The sequence below is a fragment of the Penicillium antarcticum genome (genome assembly GCF_028974205.1).
Source record: "Penicillium antarcticum strain IBT 31339 chromosome Unknown utg000007l_segment0_segment0, whole genome shotgun sequence".
NCBI lineage: Eukaryota > Fungi > Ascomycota > Eurotiomycetes > Eurotiales > Aspergillaceae > Penicillium > Penicillium antarcticum.
The window spans coordinates 1,039,942-1,058,747 of record NW_026695305.1 but is presented as its reverse complement, the minus strand read 5'-3'; the positions used below and the strand labels follow the sequence as shown (position 1 = coordinate 1,058,747).

Sequence of the window (18,806 nt, the reverse complement as noted above, 5' to 3'; positions counted from 1 at the left end):
AAAAAATCGTAACAGACATACAAACACGGCCAGTGAAGTAATACCTTACTATAGGCCAAAGCGGAAGTGTAAGCGGAAGTATAAGAAAACAGAAAATGAGGAAAATATAATAGCCCACAAGGGTGGACACTAGGAGGTTGCCAAATGTGTCGTCATCCATAATTAAGAATAGATGAAATTATTTTCTTTGGATTCCAGATGGTTGATGTACTAGGAAGTCAAGGTGCTTTTATAATAGAACTACAGACTATTTTTTATAATTAATACAATATAAAGTTCTCCTGCGACTCCGACAAAATAGAAATTAGCTAGTATTTTATAGAAATACAGACATTTCTCTTGGCTTCGGCTTGCGCTATTATTTGATCGCACAATAGCACTCAACTAGTTTTTTAAGTTCCTTCCGGGACATAAAATTAAAACTTTCTCTCTTTTAATACCATATTTCCGCTTAACATAGTCCTACTCCTCCTTTTCTATAAGATCTTTTGCTCTTTCAATCTTGAAGTGAAGTTTCACCATGTCAAACATTGATGGCACTATTCCATCAATAAAGTGATAGCCATAAACATAACCTTTAGAGTTGTCGTTGTACCTGACATAGAACTTCATAGAAACATTGTTTTGCGTCCAAACTGTACAGTCGTATCTCTTAAATTCAGCGATTTTGTCGAGGATTTGAACGTTCAAGACTGGTCCTTGTAGCTGGGACATCGCTTAGATCTACATTGTCAGCATTTCCAGAAATGCCCGCTGAGCTACCTGGTCTTTACTTACAAGGCTCTATATGATTGAAATAGCCAATTGATAGTGAATTTGGCCTCCTTGCCTTCTCAGGGTACTTAAGGTGAATTGGGGTAGAAAAGGGTTCTGGAAGGAAGACAAATCGTATTTAGCAAGGGAGCACATTAGTGATATATATTCGGAGGAGTGGATTATACTATTGTCGTTCACAGTTTCTTTGTTTCCGCCTTTTGTGCCCTGCTCTTGAGTTTCTCTGGCGGACGGGGAGTTGTCTTGAATAAATAAAAAGGACTTAATCCAGCTGGGGAGCAGTCCTCGTAGCGAGGAAGGTGGAATACAATCCATGAGTGTTTTCTGACAAGCTGATCTATCTGGCGATGTAGATATGAGGATTTTTGGCTAGCAGAACAGCGCCAATGGGGTTATATACTGGCCAATCGACCGTTTTTATTGAAATAGTGATTAATTTGGATAACAACGTCGTCAATTTCCGTTTTCAGAATTGTAAAGAGCAATAGCCTAGCGGTATATTTCTTTCCCCGCTTGATAATGGAATTTGTTGAAAAGACTTTAATTTTCTGAATTGACGGCGAAAATAGAGAGAGAAGCAACGTAGTACATTATTTTCCGCTATCAAATCACCGGATCCTTCCCGCACTCAGCCTCCGAGAATGTATCATATATCCTCCGAGAGCTCATCATCTGTTTGTGGATACTCTTTAAGAGGATCCCGCATCTCATCATGCGTTGAATGCATCCCACAACGGCTCCGTTGCCGGAATAGTTTTCCCACACCAATGTAATTATTCGTCCAATTTCGCTTGCTGATATATAGAACAGGCATAAAAATGGTTCAAAAGTCAACTCTCAGTCACACGATATCTCGATGCTTAATTATCTTGTATCTTTGTGCAGTAATTGCATTTCTTATTCCCACAGGGTTTACGAAGCTCCTGGTATCGTCTCTTTATTCCCTGGCAAGGATCCTCGAAACAGAACTGCATGCATACTCCTCCCGCTCCCCACAGGATAGGTAGATATAATACACCTCCCAACACATTGGATAGAATCTAGAAGCTTTCGTCAAATCATTGAATAAATATGGATAATATAGGTTTGATAATCCGGCTTAGACTCACGATTTGCTGTTCGGTAGATTATTGTGCGATTTGCAGGACGTGCGTATAATCCAATGCTACTTTTGAATTAGCATTGATCCATGGGCAATATTTGGCTGGGTAATTAAGATAAATATTTCAATGTTCCACGAGGGCTCTTTGGGATTTTCATGTGTGCATATTCCCATTATGATGAGATATTTAGAGGGGCTGGGAGAATGATGCCAAACAGAAGGGAGAAAAATAGAAGGGAGAAAGACATACATTTGGAAATAGGCCTTAAGAAGGGAGGAGTGGCTCCAAAGGTGCTGTGCGGTTGAAAGAATTCTCCTCTAAACTCATGGGGGCGACGGGGTTATACCCTCCATGTTCATTTGATGGAACAAACGCTCTCTGAGGTGATTGCAAATATATCTCCATAGAGGAATGTCCAGGGAGAATCAATGTTGCGGAAGATCGGGCTGATGAAGATAGTGGATATGGTGTTCTATCGCAACGTACAGTGGGCGCTGGGCTTTCTGTATCCCTGCTAGGATTTTGTGTATCTCTGCATAAGAAGAAACTCAGAAGTCTCATCGCGAGATACATGAGTGCTGTTTATCTGAATGTGTTTTCGGATTTCTTCTTGCTATCAAAGGTGTACTGTTATAAGTTCTTGGTCTTGATAATGTAGAGTATCTTGTTCATCTATTTGAATACCCCGAAAATATGGGAATCAACTCTCCCTGTTTGAAATGGAATAGTTTTTAGTTTTGACCTATGGACTCAGCCTAAGTCAACAATTATCACTTGGCTTGGAAAATATAATATGTTTTCTATTCATCCAATCAATAATAAAGTAAAGTATAACAGACACACCGATACCATGATCGGAAACTATAATACTCGATTATTTACTTGACTTTGACGTATTAACAATATTTGACATAGCAGATCTATACTCCATAAAGGGCTTCACCTTGTGAAAAGGAGTCAGGTTCAAGTAGTAATCCACCAATTTGGACAGAGCTGTCCACATCTAAGACGTCGGTCACTATGTATTATATGCGTGTAAGAATAGATCATACATACCAAGTCGCCCCTTTTCGTACTGTTCCTCCTTCCCTGAAGATTTGGAATCGCCTTAGAATGCTCGGTTACTTTTGAACAAAGCAAATACGATTCATTTCATATTCACACTTGATCACCAGAAAAGACTCAATTTAGGATAAGCGAAAAGTCAAAGTCTGAAGAGCTCGTTCCACTCATCCTTTGATATTTCTCCTGAAGCATTGTCTTCACACTGTCGTAAGGCGATCTCAGGAAATCAATCAAGCCCGGTGATGCTTCAGAAGATGAAGCATCAAAATGCCAAGTCATCAGCGCTAGCATAAGAACAGTATCATAACTGAGAACGCGTAATATATCTCCCAAGTAGACGTCGAGACGAGGTTCCTGGGATCTTCTGCTCCTGAAAATGTCACAGAAATCTAGCAACTTTCTAACATCTCCACTAGGGTTTTCTGGACTGAATCTCAAGAGTGGCGGAGATTCAATTCTCAAAGAGAGTATTTTTTTCAAAGCTATTCCTGCCGGCCCATACAGGAGATGGACGTGAAGCGGAGCGGGCTTCCTTTGTGAGCATGTCATCGTCACCAGCGAGAGAGGCGGGTACTCACCATAACTGGATGTTTGGTTTAATGACAATGTGCAATCAAAGGCCGCCTAAGCAGTAGAAATAGACCCTTTATAACCACCTGGTCCGTCTTGACTGCTCAAAATGATATTGACAAATACGGGAACGTTTTAAGAAATTCTATTATCAAGCAGAGAGGGAAATTTAACGCTAGGCTGCTGCTCTTTATAATCAGCCGATAATCCTAAATATCATGGAGGAACGTCAAGGGAGGATCATTATGTTGTCAGTTGCGGAAGATCGAGTCCGATTTGAATGTGTTATTAGCCAATAGGATTGAACTAGGAAGCCACTTTGCCGTGGCCTGCAATAGCCCAAGCGTTTTTTGTCCTATCATTATGTCTTTGGGCTGAGCAGATTCTTTGTCTTGGCTCGCAAAGGACAGCGAATAAGAGTATTCTCTTGGACAATACATGCACTAGGCATGAACTGACCGATATAAGAAGCAACGTAGTATATTATCTCTGCTATCAAAAATGCTAAAACTAAGCAACGCAAGAGAGAAGAAGAATAAAAAGAAAGAAGTAAGCTATGTATGAGCATCTACCAAATCATCGGATCCTTCTCGCACTCAGTTTCCGAGCGTATATCATATGATACAGATATATCCTCTGAGACCAAATCATCTGTGCATGAATAGTTTGTTATGGGATCCCACTTAAAGCATCCCATCACCTTTTGAATGCCTCCCACAATGGCTCCGTAACCGGAAAAGTCTTCCCACGCAATATCGATCCTCCATATTCCATCTTTGTGTCGGATAACTTTGAGCATACCTGATCGCTCTGGTAGATCAGTCCTACGATAGCTCAGGATATTCGATCCATCCAAACGAAGCACCACACGGCTTTGAAGGTTTGCTGTAATATAACAAAGAAATCGTTCTTCTGTGCATTGGCAGCTGTCGTGAAGCATGGAATTCAGACGTTCCCGAAGGGACTTTCCAGCCTGGCCGTTTAACGCGGAAGCGGGGCACATCGTCATCATCGCCCCATAGATCTGAGGGGCGGTAAACAGGGTCTCGCCCTTAGTGTTATATAACCGGTTGCAACAATTTGTAAGTTGTTGCTGGGACATAAGACCATAACTGCGTTCACCAATATTTGTGAAAATGACAATGGGCACTGTTTTCATTAGCTTCGTATATATCTGCAAAGTCTATAACACATACTCAGCTGCCCCCATTCATTGTGTTGCCACAGAGTGAAATCATGACGTGGAGGTGGATTTTGCCAATCATAGGAGCCGAAAGATTGCGGACTGTTCTGGGCTTCGACTGCAGGTATGGGATTCAGGTCTCATGGGCTTCTCACGAAGGGAGCTTTAGAATCATCCATTATATAGATGTAATTGCGTTATCGATGCAGATGGGGGAAGAGGGAACAATTTATATGTTCCTAGATGAACAAATCCCCATAGGCAGACATACAGCTCTGCTGAGGATTCTGGTCTTAATTGACTTGATACGTGCTAGAGATAGCAATTATCACGATGGTTCAGTTAATCACATGACACAGCCCTTCAAATTGTACAAAGATAATGCTAATCAAAATTTTCTGCGACATACTTCGGTTAATATGGAGGGAACGAACCTTATGATGAAGGGGAAAACTATCTACAGCTCTTTCCTACTGTTACCTACATTATGAATACCTATAGGAATATGCGAAAATGTGAATTCGATTCTTTTATAGGATATCACCGTTCTGATAATGTATGTACGCACAACATTAGGCAGCAGGAAGCAGGCAGCACCTGAACACAAATTACATGCTTGTAATCCTCAGACAAGTGTATTAAAAGATATCTTAAGCGCTGAGCGATAACCAACTGCCTCTAACCACTTTCTATACGCGACCGGAATCACGTTGTTTGCCTTTTTATGAAGAGTCTCTTGTTGTTCCCAAGAAACATTGTCCAGGAACAGAGTCTCATTGAGATTCCACTTAACATAACCCGGATTACTATCGTTAAAAAGCACATAGAACACAGCATAAAGAGTGTGAGGATCTTCAATGCCGGCTTCTACCCCAACAAACCCCAGAAAATTTTTTATTTCTCTGAAGATAACTCCGTCGATGAGATCCACCTTCAAAAGCCAAAAACTGCGGTCAGCAATCTGTAGTCATAGTTCCTATAGCCGCTATTGATCACACCTGCAATTGAGTTTTGAAAAACTTGGAAAATGTGGCTGAATGACGGTCACAGCAATTCCGGCGAGAGAAAGCCATCCATGCTTCGCGCTCATAGAGATGATTTTCTCGTTGACATTGTATGGTTATATTGGCGTGATGAAGTTGCTCCTGAAGCTCTCGTACTTCGTCTCGAAGCTTCGACATAGATTCAACTTCCTTCTCGTTCTTGTCTTGAAGCTTAATGGCGTAATCAACCAGGGTCACGATTTGCTGGGCTTGATCCGGTCTCGTGTCATTCATATTCAGATGCGCTGCCATTCTAGCTGAAAATAATTATGGATGTAATTAGGGAGATTTCATAGATATAGATATATCTTCTCTTAAATGAACAAAGATACTGTCGCATAGGAATCTTACAAAGAGTCCAGGGGTAGAATATTGTCGTGGTATTTCCAACTTTGGGTTTTCCTGTCTGTGACTCAAGAGAGACTATTCCTAATTATAGTACTGGAAAACTTTCACCTGGGGCTGTTTGGGACTTTCAATGCCCTAGTATTTTATAAACACGAGACAGATCCTATTTGAAACCACTGCCGGCAGTGGTTCAGAGCTAGGGTGAAATCTAGCTCTGAGACTCTGACCAGTCAAATATTAATGTCGAACTGAGGGGTGGTATTTTACCACTAAGAACAGGGATATTCATCAAGTACCCATTCTGTCTCTGTCTCTGTATGGTAAACGGGGTACGCTCGGCATACCAGCGTCGTAACACGCTAGGAACGACTCCTGAGATCTGTTAACGCTTCAACAGCAAGATCCAGATAGAACAACATCAATGCATCTCAATGGGACACCTTAATACTAGCACATACCAGTATCTGTCAATCCGACAATTAAGCAACCAATCCGGTAATGATTCACGGATTTTTTATTGGGCCACCTGAGGTCAGCTGGGTGATACGTCCCCTCAATATTCTGACCAATAAAATACGATACTTGTACTACTGGTTCTAGATCCCACCACGGGCATGTAACTAGACTTCGGCGGCAAGGAACCAGATGATGAGTCGATGGAATGTCTGCGACTCGAACAGGCGCAGTCTGAGGCAGATGAGCAGTATCAGGCTTGCCAGGAAGCTATTGGAGTTGGACATGAGGGGTGGGTGCCTGTTGCACACTATGACGAAGCAAAAGCGTGCGAGAGAAAATTGAGAGCGGACGCTCTCGATGCGGCTGAAACAGAGGAGGAGAGAACAAGGATTCGAGAAAATTGGATTTTCGATGACTTCAGCGAGGAAGATTATACGTGAGAAGGGTAGCCAAGAATAGTCGTGAAACAGATTACCAGAATAATTACGAGTGCCCTGCGCACCTTCAACTCGATGGTGGTACGTTTGCATGCCAGTTTAGTGAGGTCATAAACGCACAGTATTACTGTATGATGCTGCGCCCAAAACGCAGCGTCACGCAACATGAAAACCGGCGCTAGATGAATGGTTGGTAAGCTTCCTAGAAGCGAGCCGTCTCTATGCGATGAGACATGTCTACGGATGGAAAAAATACCAACCGGACACCGTAGCTTTGGTCTGGAATCGTTTGGCCCCCAACATCACCAACATAATTGCTTTTGATCTTGACCCAAATGGCCCAGGCTTTCTGGACGACATGTCGACTCTGACTTTATTCGCTGCTCATTTTGTGACTATACTAAAAAAAAGAGGGCTCTGACAGGGTTCCCCTCTCAGCCGGTTGAGAGGCGCAGGAGTTCTCTGCAATTTGAATTACCTCATATATTTCAGTACGGTCGCTTCGGACGCCCCTTCGTAATCAACTATGGAACAGCAAGTTGCTTCTCGCAACCACCCTCGAGCACAATGGACATCTCTTTAGCCCTTGAAGTTCTTCGGAATGCGCCACCTGAAGCCTTGCAAAATCACAGACAAGAAGCTATTGAAGCGTTTCGAGATATTGAAGCGCGACTAAATGAGCTTGATTTCCCAGAGTCAGATTCATCTATCCCAGCTTTCACAGCGATTGCCAATGGATCTGGTAGTCATGAAGCCGGGAGGGCCGCCTCCACTCAACTACCATCTTCAGTCGAGCAGCCCACCTTAACTGTTCAAGACAAAAGCAAACCAAGTCATTCGATGAATCTTCTCACTACCTTAAATAAAACTGCTTCCTGGGTGTGGAAATCTACGAAGCGTCGACCAAACGAGGTTCTGGGTATCAAACGCCCTCGATTTTGCGATAGAAGGATTGCCGATGTTCGCAGGATTGAGGGTTCTTCCCAGGCCGAACCTAAATACAAATTATTGAGAGTCCTCGCTCAGCGATCTCTGGTTCTTCAAGGTGAGAAGGCCGGGTACTTGGATGTCGAAAATTATTGCAAAGTGGCCTCTTCAAGGGGAAAGGACAAGGCCAAGAGAGGGCGTGGGGGGACGATCGCCGAATATGTGAGAGAAGAACTTGAAATTGAGAAGGAAGACCAAGTCTTAGCTATCCAAGCAATTTCAGGTGGCATCAAACAATTAGTTACGGAACGACTGCTTAGAGAAAGGCTTGAAGAGACAGGGCAATACGGGAGTGCATCGGGAATTTCTGCCTTCACAGCTCTTGCCGTCAGGCCGTTCCGATATCTGAAGCACGAAGAGATCCCAGAGTTCTTGGATCGCCTCCTGGAGTCTGATTCAATGAATCTGTCTGCATTGGTGGACGAACCAAGGATGGAGCATTCTTTACCAGTTTCAATCAAAGAAGTTATTCAAAAGTCTTCAGAATGGCTGGATGAAATGCAGGTATATTATAATAGTGAGTTTGATATCTTCGAATTTGATGTGTCACTGATTTTCTTTTCTTTTCAGCACTTCTCGATATTCGGGATGACTTCGACGAACAACAATTAAACGAGCGGACACGTAAACGCCCCAAATCTTCTGTTGATGGCCTTGCGACCCGCTCCACGGAATCACAATCATTTTCGGATCGGCTGAGTGTTATAGAACCGTCTTCACCTGACTCTGATGAAACTCAAAGTCACCCACCCAACAGTCCACAAAAGAGTCCAGATTCGTTCAACAGGGTGCTTGAACAGCCTGGGTCAAATTTTTCTGAGTCTCCTTCAAGCATCGGCCTGGAGAGTTCTCTACTTCAAGACCGATTGGAAAGCAGCAACTCAAGCCGGCTCGGTGGTATCAGCAATCCTGACCACGAACAGACATCGGCCGGCATGATAAATATGGTTGATGTACAGGATATGATGCAACCAATTCTGCCAATCCCAGCGCAGGTCTGTCGCCTACCTTCAAATGGGGATCCGCCTCAGGCTGGTGTCGCTCCCGTGATCAACGTTCCTGAGATGGCACAAGCCGTATCGTCACAGGGAGAGCAGCAACAAATGCAAACGACCGGAATGGTCAACATTTATGACATGGTCCAGCCAATTTTGCCACAGATATGTACATCACTCGGAGAGCAGCAACAAATGCAGACGACCGGAATGGTCAATGTTTATGACATGGTCCAGCCAATTTTGCCACAGACATATATATCACTCGGAGAGCAGCAACAAATGCAGACGACCGGAATGGTTAATGCTTATGACATGATCCAGCAAATATTGCCGGCCCAGAATCTCGAGTCCTTCGAAAATACCAACATAGTCAACATATACGACATGCTTCAACAAATCCCGCCAGCGCAGGCTTCTGCATTAGCTGAGGAGCAATGTCGAAGTGAAACCAATATGACGAGATTTCACGACATTTGTCAACCAATATCCACAGCAGGATTTGTTCATCCATCAAATACGCAACTTCATTATCCGTTCCAATCAACACCGGCTGTGGAAAGACAGAATCCGATAATACATGGTCCTCTTGCTATGCAACTGGAGAAACATAACCACAATATGGCTACTCCACATAGCCCGATCATACTGCCAGTCTCCGCAGTGTAAATGTAGTTGGCTTGGTCTCATTTATTTGAATCAGAGGAACAGAATTGTTGTTACATGAGATCATTTGGGTACAAAAAATATAGCTGCTGTGTGCATGCGAACCTCTGGATCAGTGATCTCAACGTAAAAGCACTCTTCCAAGGCCCCTTCGCGCATAACATTCTCAGAAAGTGGAATGAGAAATCCTTTCTTTCCCGCGGTTCCGACTGTTGTAGGAACTGCGAAGTAGAGTAAACGCCAACGCCAGTTCTATTCGAACATTAATCTCCATTACCACTAGAGTGCTCGAGACACATACCTCTGGATCTGGAATAGGCAGTTGGCCCGACATGAGAGAGATCTGTTCCGCAAGTAATGTTCCTCCGTACGTCTTGTTCCCGTTTGCCTCCGTTTTCAGAAGTTCCGCATGATTCTCAGCAGGTTCACCAGATAAATCCGGAATCATCGATTTGATTTTGATGCGAATAGATTCCGCGAGAGGCGGGAGAGGTCTTTTAGATGGATTCATGTTGTCAGGGGTGTAAGATTAGCGGGACCGTCACTAGGAAGAGGCAATGCAAGCCTCATATATTAACAACAAAAAGGTCACATTGGAAACTACGCTTTCACATACCTTTAATACGTAACGAAAGGGACATAAGTCGTAGCTTCCATTTAGAACGATAATGTCGATATGGAAGTGAGGGGCAGCAAAGACCAATTTTGTATCTTGTGAGGGGTAACGGAAGTTGGGCATGAAAGCACGTGATGTCGCATCACCAGACCTGAGATGTAGGCGCTGCGAATTGATCCATATCACCTTTGTTATTGAAAGCTACTAAAGAATACACACAATGCATTCGAGCAAGGCGATACTTATATGGTGTCGCGTTACATTTCATCATGAGCATTAGTCTCGCGTCGGCGACATAACTCAAAAGAACTGTGAAATATTTTTATCTCCTTTATGGAACTTCTTTTGGCTCAAATTCTCTGCGTGATACGACGGTGAGTCAATTGTTGTCATTGGCCATTCGGTTGTTGCGCCCGCATTATTTATGTTCCCTAGTCATTTCTCCTGTCCTTCGTAAGGGACACATGCCACTGCTTCATCACCAGCAACCCCGCTGCGTGTTGACTCTAACTGCATTCAAATTAATGGAGACTAACGAAGATTTTGACACACGTCTCGTCTACGAGCCTCTTGAGGGAGTCGAGAGATTTGAGAACTATCGACCAGGGGGCTATCACCCCATTCAAATCGGGGATCACTTTCACGGTCGATATCGAGTTGTTCATGAGCTAGGACATGGGTCATATTCAACTGCGTGGCTGGCCCGTGATGAACAATTCAATAATCCACATTATAGTAGCCACTGCTGACATCCACATATTGTTAGCCTATAAGCTACTTATTTTTTAGTGGAACATACTCATACACAGCGCCTACTGAAACTTCACTAATCCCTAGTCATAATCTGGGACTATGAGTCTATGATTTTGCTTTGCTCCATAGGACGTGGTAATGTCTATTTCTATGGCAACACCGCAATACTTAAGGCTCAATGCAGCCCTGGAGACGACCAACTAATTTCTTATTATCCTCAAAATTTTATTCTGTCTAATATTCCTTATATTTTGTCTCCATCTTACTCGCACGCTATCTCCGAGCTTCACTTGCAATGTCATCGATACGTCGGAACTTCTCGACTACAGCTCGCGCTCTCCTTAAATTCATATGGAAGGGGACGGGCTCTAACTCCCAATACGAGGATCGTATTAAAGCAAAACTTGCCAAGAATCCGAAATTAGTCGATGCTGATAAGGTGGAAATTGCGTATGTCTCTCGAAGAGTGTCACAGTGTTACTGAATTCGCCGAGTACTAATGAATCTCAGTGGCGACGAACACACCTCGCCAGCAGACCCTAAGCCTCGCGTGTCTGGGCAAGTGTTCAAAGACAACCGCCGACTTACGTCTCTCCACGCATATCACGACGGAACGATCATATACTCCAAGGACAGTATCAACAAAGCACAAGAGGACTAAGCTGCAAATGCGAAGTGACAACAATTTGTATACCTCGGAATGATAGGGTGGTTGATACGGGCTTGTATAATGCTGCTGGGAACCAGGCCTACTGTGGACAAGGTCATTTGACGTATAATTTACCCAACCATAGCGTGAACATGGATCTCGAAGGAGGCAAAGAAGCCTTATCATAAGTCGTGCTGTGACATTCTTATATAACAGATTGTTGATGTTCATAGATGTGGAAGAATGGATATGTAGCAGTTTCCCATTCGTCGTTGTCAATGGTAGTTCTCTTTCTGTGCAGCAGTGTTGATGGTGAAATTAGGACCGAGTCAAAAAGAACACCGTACTATACTGCTATCAGACATGCCCACAGACTTTGTTCAAAGCATGGGCACTATGCCCCTGTATGCTGAAGTGCTTCGTATTTTGACAGAGAGTTGATGCTGGGCCCTTTGCCGCGATTTTGACATGAGCTCCCTAGTGATTGGACCCGCATATTTTTAGCGCTGCGCTAATGCACAAGATATAATGCGACATATGACTAGCCAGCCAATCCTTAACCGCCCGCGTTCCACTTGCGGCGCGAGCTTACGGGATCCCAAACTAGCCATACTCAGGCTCAAAGTTCGGACTACACCGCCTACGGGATCCAAAACAAGCCATATTCGCTCCAAGTTCTGACTACACCCTTCTCTCTATAAAACCATATGAACCTGTGTCAGTCTTTTTGGCTTTGTGCAGCATAATGACGCGGAATCTTCCTAATATTCTCATGCATCCCTTCAAGGCGTTTCGCCAGTCGCCCTGGGCATTTTCGTCCGCCCTTCCATCCCGAATCGACCCGTCCTTGCTGATTGAAGAGGAGAACTCTCCCTACTACGAACCAGCCTATTTTTATCCGGCGCAGATCGGTGAAATACTTAATGACCGGTATCAAATTGCGACCAAGCTTGGCCACGGAAGCAGATCGAGTGTGTGGCTTGCAAGGGACCTTCACCAGTTCGTATTAGCCTAATCACATTTTGAGGTACATATTGACAGTTTAGGTGGCGCTGGTCGAACGAGCGATATGTGGCTCTTAAGATTAACTCCAATAATTCCCACGCACGGAAAACTGCTGGTGGCGTTGAGCTGGAGGTTCTGCGACATATAACGAGAGCGAACCCTCAACATGAGGGTTGGCGTTTCGTTCGAAAATTACTTGACTCGTTTTCTGTCGAGGGGATGTCAGGGAGTCATGTATGTCTCGTCTTCGAACCTTTACGTGAGTCACTGGGAAAATATTGCCAACGATGGCAAGATCACGTGATGCCACCGGAGATTTTCAAAATAATCCTCCAAGAAATACTCCAAGCGCTTGATTATTTCCACACTGAATGTCATATCATTCATACCGGTAAGAATTCTTATTTGTCTTAGTTAACGATATGGTTCTCATTCAGGAGTAACAGACCTAAAGCCGGATAACATCATGGTACGACTGGAAGATCGTGAGCTCTTATCCCAGAATGCTCGAGATGAGTTTGAAAACCCGCTACCTCAGAAGCATTGCAACGACGGACGCATCATCTATCTATCCCGTAAGGACTATGGACCGCTAAAGGACATCATCGGACTGATTGAAGTCGTCGACTTTGACCTAGCAGTCCAAGGTGATATTCTTCAGGATGGCTGTATCCAGGCGGAGGTATATCGTGCGCCAGAGGTCATCCTTGACAGAGGGTACACGTATAGTGCTGATATATGGAGTCTGGGAGTTATGGTACACAGTATCCCCCCCTTCAACATACTAGCACAGACAACTAACTATTGAATGAAGCTATGGGATTTTCTAGAAGGACGGACACTGTTTGAATCAGTTGATCCACGCACCGTTGAATTCTATGATGACGAGACGCATCTTTTGTATATAACGTCGCTTTTGGGTCCTGCCCCTAAAGACTTTGTTCGCCGCGGCAAGAGGACATCAATGTTTTATACGGCTACTGGTAAGTGAGTCTTTCAATCAATATCTTATATATAACTAACACTACATTTCAGGAACACTCAAAAAGGAAGATCTTGTCCCTAGTAACTTTAGCTTTGAAAGCACCATCTCCAAGTTTGATGGGGAAGAAAAGAGGATGTTTATTAGCTTCGTCAACCGGATGATCAAATGGAAACCCGAAGAGCGAAGTACGGCGAAGGAGCTACTACAGGATCCATGGCTTCATAATGATTATCCGCAAATATGAGGCTGTCTTCCATCTTTGTTCAGCGATTATTCCGTCAAACCCGGCGATGGTAAGCTAATATCTGAGGGGCGTTGTTGCGGAATTAGTCTGGCGACGCATATATCTTATGTACATAGTTCCGAGTAATCATTCTACCATTCCTACACTTTCCAAATAGGGCTGGCACTCGTTATCTCCGTTGGTTCGGCAATCTTGTGTCTGCATGCTTCTTTATCCCAGCTAAACCAGTGTCAGCTATATTCCTAAAAAAAAAAAACAGCAAAAAGTACTTGTGAAAATTCAGCAACTTTTGAAATCATGTAAGATCGGGCAGTTCTCATGCGAGCAGGCAGCTTCCAAGTACTGGATATCTTTAGCCAATATCGGAACTCAGCACAACTCGACAAAAATCAATATTCGATAAACAATCATAAAGACCCTAGTATCTAGCTACTGTCCACATTCACTGGGACCACTGTTGGTTACCTTATGTGGCACTAAGCATGACGACAAATCATCTCACTAAATTGACATCAAACAACGAAAACGGAGGACGTGGCCAACTTGGTCAAATCAAATTCACATTTTGTTCCAGACTCAATGCTAGCAATAAATATTTTGCCATCTAGTTGGAATGAGTTTGGGGTGTTAGGAAAAATCGGAATTGATAAAAAGGATAAAAACAATACGGAGACGAGCATTGCCATAAATTGCAACGAACCAACGCAAGACGAGTTCACATTCGAGTTACTGACTGTCTGGCCCTTTTGATCAATCGTTCAGATCGTCTCGGTTTAAGGGAGAGGCCATCGGTATCTGAAAGATTGCGTTTGGTTGACCATCTGCCACAAGAGCCATGCTGTGGTTCTTTTGCAATACACTCATTGGTGCCATTTAGTGTTTCCTGCGTATGAAATTGATCCGTTCTCGAGCAGGTGTCAAACACACCGCAACTCGGTTGCGAATTGTCTTCGTAGTTGTTTTGATCAACTTCTAGCAATGGTCAACGAAAAACATGTTACGAGCTAGGGCCTAACACGTACCTGCTTGGCTACTTTGGCCATAGAGAACTACGGAGTGATCTTCCATCACCTTAGGCGCTCTGTCCTTGGTTGCTTTATCATCCAGGCGGGGACAATTCTGCTCAAGGATTCGAGGCTCTTCGGGACACTCGCAGGTTAGCTGTGGAGTGGGGATAGAACAGAAAGAGAGCTAACGTCTGCACGCTCGTCTGCTGGGGCAGGAAAGTTTTCATCGATCAATTTCTCCCAGAATTCTGGTGTAGCCATGACCTCAGTGTCGGCGTCAGAACCAAGCTGCTCTGCCTCATCATAGCCACAATCCTCGTCAACATAAATCACTATAGGGTTGGAAGCCGAGCCCAAAGGAGCAGGATCATCTCCAATCACTATGGGATTGGCCTCAGTGCCTGACTCAGGAGCATCGATGAGTTCGTGTATGACCAGTGTAGGCCAGTCCGAACGCTCATCGGGGATTGATACTTCGCAATGTCAAGTTAGCAAAATAAACAATGGTTATGGAAGGTCCCTCACCGATGGCTTCGTGCACGTTGTTTGTGAAAGAGCTCATACTGACTGGAGCGGGAAGAAGAGGCGGAAATGAATGCTTAATGATTGATGTACGGCAAGGCTGAGGGCTGTGATCAAGACTCAAGACCTAATCCAATTCTTGACTGTTTTTTATCGGAGAAACAGAGTGCGGGATACATGGCTTTATACCTTCGTTCTGACCGGTTGCGCCTTGTTCAGCCTACAGGCTGATGCGGGCACGTTAGTCCAAGTCTCAACTTCAGACGGCAAGGCTCAGCAGGATCGCTTCCAGACGAGGCCTGTCTGCCAATCGTCTCCATGTCCAATGCACAGTGCATAGTAAAGGTACCACACGAATGACCAGCTTACTCGTCCATTGGCCCAAGACCACATCACACAGCGCTGTTGCTATTTACGGAGGACTGCACTCCTGCTCATCGACCTCGCCCAGTAACATCGCCACCGTTTCGACTGAGCTCTGTTTGTCAGTCGTTCCGTGGCCCAGGACAGAAGACGAAACATGCAAAACGGTCCAACACGGAGACTAAGGACCCCCTCATCATCCCCAGTCCGCGCGACGCAGATACACAGAGCGCCTTCGATGACATGGGTCGGGACTGCGTAGATCTCCGGGATGAGGACGACCGCGACCCCGAGATGATACCATAATGATGCTGCTATTCCTGGAGAACTGCAAGTACGCGCATCGTCTGCGCCCAATGTCATCACCATTGGATTGATTGAGCTCTGCTCGCCAGTCGCTCCATAACTCGGGGCAAAAGACGAAACGCGGAAGAGCGGACCAACATGGAGACACACGCTACCTCCATCTCCAGTCCGCATGACCTGTTCCTTGTCCTTCTATCTGGTCCTCTGTGCCAATCGATCGTGAAGTCAATGAGTTCGGTCACAAGGCGTCCAGTCAATTGAGCTCTACTTGCCAGTCATTACGTAACCAATTGCTGTGGATGAGACGCTCATGAGGTACTCACCGAGAGATCAAAGCTGCCTGATCGCCTCCAGTCCCACAGGTAGCTCGTGTTGAAGGATTCACCCCCTGCTGTCTTATCCGTCCATCTCAGCGTGTCTGCCAATGGATAACCACGTCAAAGGGGTCGTCAAGGACAAGGCGTACTTGGCGAGCTGAGTTCCACTCAGCTATTTCTGAAAATGGAACGACGGTACGAAGGATCGAGGGGAACGGAGGCGTGCAAACGGTCTGGGGAGCATTGGAGCGCCTCAACATGGCCGCTGTGGAAGCTTCACATCATGAAGCGCAGGGAAAGGAGGAGTTGATCATGTTATCCAGCTTTCGCAGACGCTTGTATCGCTGGCTTGCGCGAATTGTAGGGAGGAGCGTCCGGTCGAATATGCAATTGATGCGTTTTAACCAACATTCCCCTCGGTCCGAAATCGATTGGACACCATCAGCCACAAGGCTCTCACTCTCGTACTGCGCCCCAAGGCAGATCCACGGACCCGCCGCACACAGGCAATTGTCCACAGAGGGTCTAGGGCGACTAAAACCAAAAGGGCGCAATGGATCGACGATGGACCGGCCGGCTAACGTGTCCGTGAGGCAGAGGCGTGGTTCGGCGTGGCGGACCAAAGGCAAAATTGCCTCATGTCGAGCATGTTCGGCGATTCTGCGTAGAAAAGGACATGGGTGAGGCAAAGCTGCGCACAGAGCGCTCGAGAGGCCGAACGAGGGCAAAGGACTGGTCAGTTCGCGCCGGTGACCGAGGGGCGGTGGGGCTCGGCGAGCTAGATCAATGGCAAAAATGCCTCACTGGCAGGACGCACACAGGACGCAGATAGCAAGAAAGGGGCCGTAACGGGCGAAACGTTCGGCGAGCAACAGTCGGGGCGATGAAGGCGACTTTATAGAGACACGCACGGCGACGTCAGTCACGTGGAAGGAGCTAGACCCAAAGAGGCACGCTAAACCAAAACTGGTAATTCGCCGTCACCGCAGAGTACCCCGTTAAACTGACGCGCTGCATCACGAATTGATAGGATTTCTTGCTTCTGAATAGCTAATAAGATCCTACCCTCTTGCTCTGTACGGTTTTGAGAGGATTGAGTACGAATTGGTGGCATAGTGGGTGGTTGAAGAAGGAAGGTCTAATTAATCGAGCGATTTACGTTGGGTGGCCCGCTCGGTAGGGAAATACGTTAACGTGATTCCCAAGCGAGCGGGCATCCCAAGCGAGCGGGCACCCCACCTTAAATTTCCATCCCCCGAGCAACCCACTGTTTTCAATCACGCATCATGCCCCCAAAACGAACTCAAAAAGCTCAAAAATTGCTTGAGCAAGAGGGCAAGATCCTACTGGCTATAAAATCTATTCAAAATGGTCAAATTACCACGATTGCTGCAGCAGCACGCTCTTTTGAGGTGCCCCGCTCTACTCTCCAAGCCCGGATCAATGGGAGAACCAATCGGTCTGATACACGGGCTAATGGCTATAAACTCACTAAAATTGAAGAAGAATCAATTAAGAGCTGGCTAATAAGCATGGATCAACGAGGTGCTGCTCTTACGATCAGTATGCTAGCAGATATGGCCAATTTATTGCTAAAAGAGCGCGGAGAGACCCCGGTTCAGAGAGTGGGCAAAAATTGGCCAACAAACTATCTAAATCGGCACTCCGAGCTTACTAGTCGATTCTCTCGCAAATATGACTATAAACGTGCTCTGATGGAGGACCCAAAGGTCATCACGGAGTGGTTTAACCTCTTTCAAAACACTATCATCAAGTATGGAATATTATCAGATGATATCTATAACTTTGATGAGTCAGGGTTTGCGATGGGAATCAGTGCGACGACTAAGATCATTACTCAGTCAGTGTATACTGGTCGGAGAGGTGTTTTACAACCTGGAAATCGTGAATGGGTGACTGTGGTTGAATCAATTGGCGCCTCTGGACACGCGCTTCCACCATACATAATCTTCAAGGGAAAAAACTTCATGTTACGATGGTTTGATGACCTTCCAAAACACTGGGCTATCAATCATAGTCCAAACGGATGGACGAGTGATGAAATAGGTGTTGATTGGCTCCAAAAACACTTCATTCCGCATACAACAAATCAAACCAAAGGAAAATATCGTCTTTTGGTCCTTGATGGGCATAACAGTCATCTCACACCTCAATTTGATCAAATTTGCGCTCAAAACAACATCGTACCTATCTGTATGCCTGCGCATACTTCCCATCTTTTGCAGCCTCTTGATGTTGGTTGTTTTGCTGTTTTGAAGCGATCTTATGGGAGTCGGGTTGCAGGATATACCCGATTAGGCATCAATTCTATTGAAAAAGATGACTTCATTGATATCTTCCCTAAAGCCCGTGGCGATGCATTTAAAAAGACTATTATTCATAGCGCTTTCG

At 45.1% G+C, this 18,806-nt stretch overlaps 8 protein-coding genes across 8 annotated transcripts; 5 read left to right on the top strand and 3 right to left on the bottom strand.

Annotated features, from left to right (window-relative positions):
* Positions 1-5,687: 5,687 nt before the first annotated feature.
* On the bottom strand, positions 5,688-5,990 carry N7508_007539 (uncharacterized protein; the record flags this gene model as incomplete). The annotated part of the gene is made up of 1 exon (XM_058465603.1): positions 5,688-5,990. One exon carries the CDS (start codon positions 5,988-5,990, stop codon positions 5,688-5,690), a length of 303 nt encoding a protein of 100 aa, XP_058318005.1.
* Positions 5,991-6,742: 752 nt separating this feature from the next.
* N7508_007538 (uncharacterized protein) lies at positions 6,743-6,982 on the top strand (the record flags this gene model as incomplete). Its single annotated transcript, XM_058465602.1, has 1 exon — positions 6,743-6,982. The coding sequence occupies one exon, from the start codon at positions 6,743-6,745 to the stop codon at positions 6,980-6,982; it is 240 nt and encodes a 79-aa protein (XP_058318004.1).
* A 564-nt stretch (positions 6,983-7,546) lies between these two features.
* Positions 7,547-9,630, top strand: N7508_007537 (uncharacterized protein; the record flags this gene model as incomplete). Its single annotated transcript, XM_058465601.1, has 2 exons — positions 7,547-8,483; positions 8,537-9,630. 2 exons carry the CDS (start codon positions 7,547-7,549, stop codon positions 9,628-9,630), a joined length of 2,031 nt encoding a protein of 676 aa, XP_058318003.1.
* Positions 9,631-9,690: 60 nt separating this feature from the next.
* Positions 9,691-10,138, bottom strand: N7508_007536 (uncharacterized protein; the record flags this gene model as incomplete). The annotated part of the gene is made up of 2 exons (XM_058465600.1): positions 9,691-9,879; positions 9,929-10,138. The coding sequence occupies 2 exons, from the start codon at positions 10,136-10,138 to the stop codon at positions 9,691-9,693; spliced, it is 399 nt and encodes a 132-aa protein (XP_058318002.1).
* Positions 10,139-10,767: 629 nt separating this feature from the next.
* N7508_007535 (Srpk) lies at positions 10,768-11,073 on the top strand (the record flags this gene model as incomplete). The annotated part of the gene is made up of 2 exons (XM_058465599.1): positions 10,768-10,978; positions 11,033-11,073. 2 exons carry the CDS (start codon positions 10,768-10,770, stop codon positions 11,071-11,073), a joined length of 252 nt encoding a protein of 83 aa, XP_058318001.1.
* A 113-nt stretch (positions 11,074-11,186) lies between these two features.
* Positions 11,187-11,842, top strand: N7508_007534 (uncharacterized protein). The gene is made up of 2 exons (XM_058465598.1): positions 11,187-11,446; positions 11,507-11,842. Exons 1-2 carry the CDS (start codon positions 11,292-11,294, stop codon positions 11,655-11,657), a joined length of 306 nt encoding a protein of 101 aa, XP_058318000.1. The 5' UTR covers positions 11,187-11,291; the 3' UTR covers positions 11,658-11,842.
* A 548-nt stretch (positions 11,843-12,390) lies between these two features.
* On the top strand, positions 12,391-13,879 carry N7508_007533 (uncharacterized protein; the record flags this gene model as incomplete). Its single annotated transcript, XM_058465597.1, has 5 exons — positions 12,391-12,644; positions 12,692-13,041; positions 13,088-13,407; positions 13,465-13,633; positions 13,686-13,879. 5 exons carry the CDS (start codon positions 12,391-12,393, stop codon positions 13,877-13,879), a joined length of 1,287 nt encoding a protein of 428 aa, XP_058317999.1.
* Positions 13,880-14,594: 715 nt separating this feature from the next.
* On the bottom strand, positions 14,595-15,448 carry N7508_007532 (uncharacterized protein; the record flags this gene model as incomplete). Its single annotated transcript, XM_058465596.1, has 4 exons — positions 14,595-14,851; positions 14,902-15,040; positions 15,076-15,359; positions 15,412-15,448. 4 exons carry the CDS (start codon positions 15,446-15,448, stop codon positions 14,595-14,597), a joined length of 717 nt encoding a protein of 238 aa, XP_058317998.1.
* Positions 15,449-18,806: the final 3,358 nt, after the last annotated feature.

Excerpts from the sequence above, each read along its gene's own strand:
- N7508_007534 (XM_058465598.1), top strand. The coding sequence starts at position 11,292 with ATGTCATCGATACGTCGGAACTTCTCGACTACAGCTCGCGCTCTCCTT. Across the intron at positions 11,447-11,506 it reads GCTGATAAGGTGGAAATTGC|TGGCGACGAACACACCTCGC; the intron begins GTATGTCTCTCG and ends AATGAATCTCAG.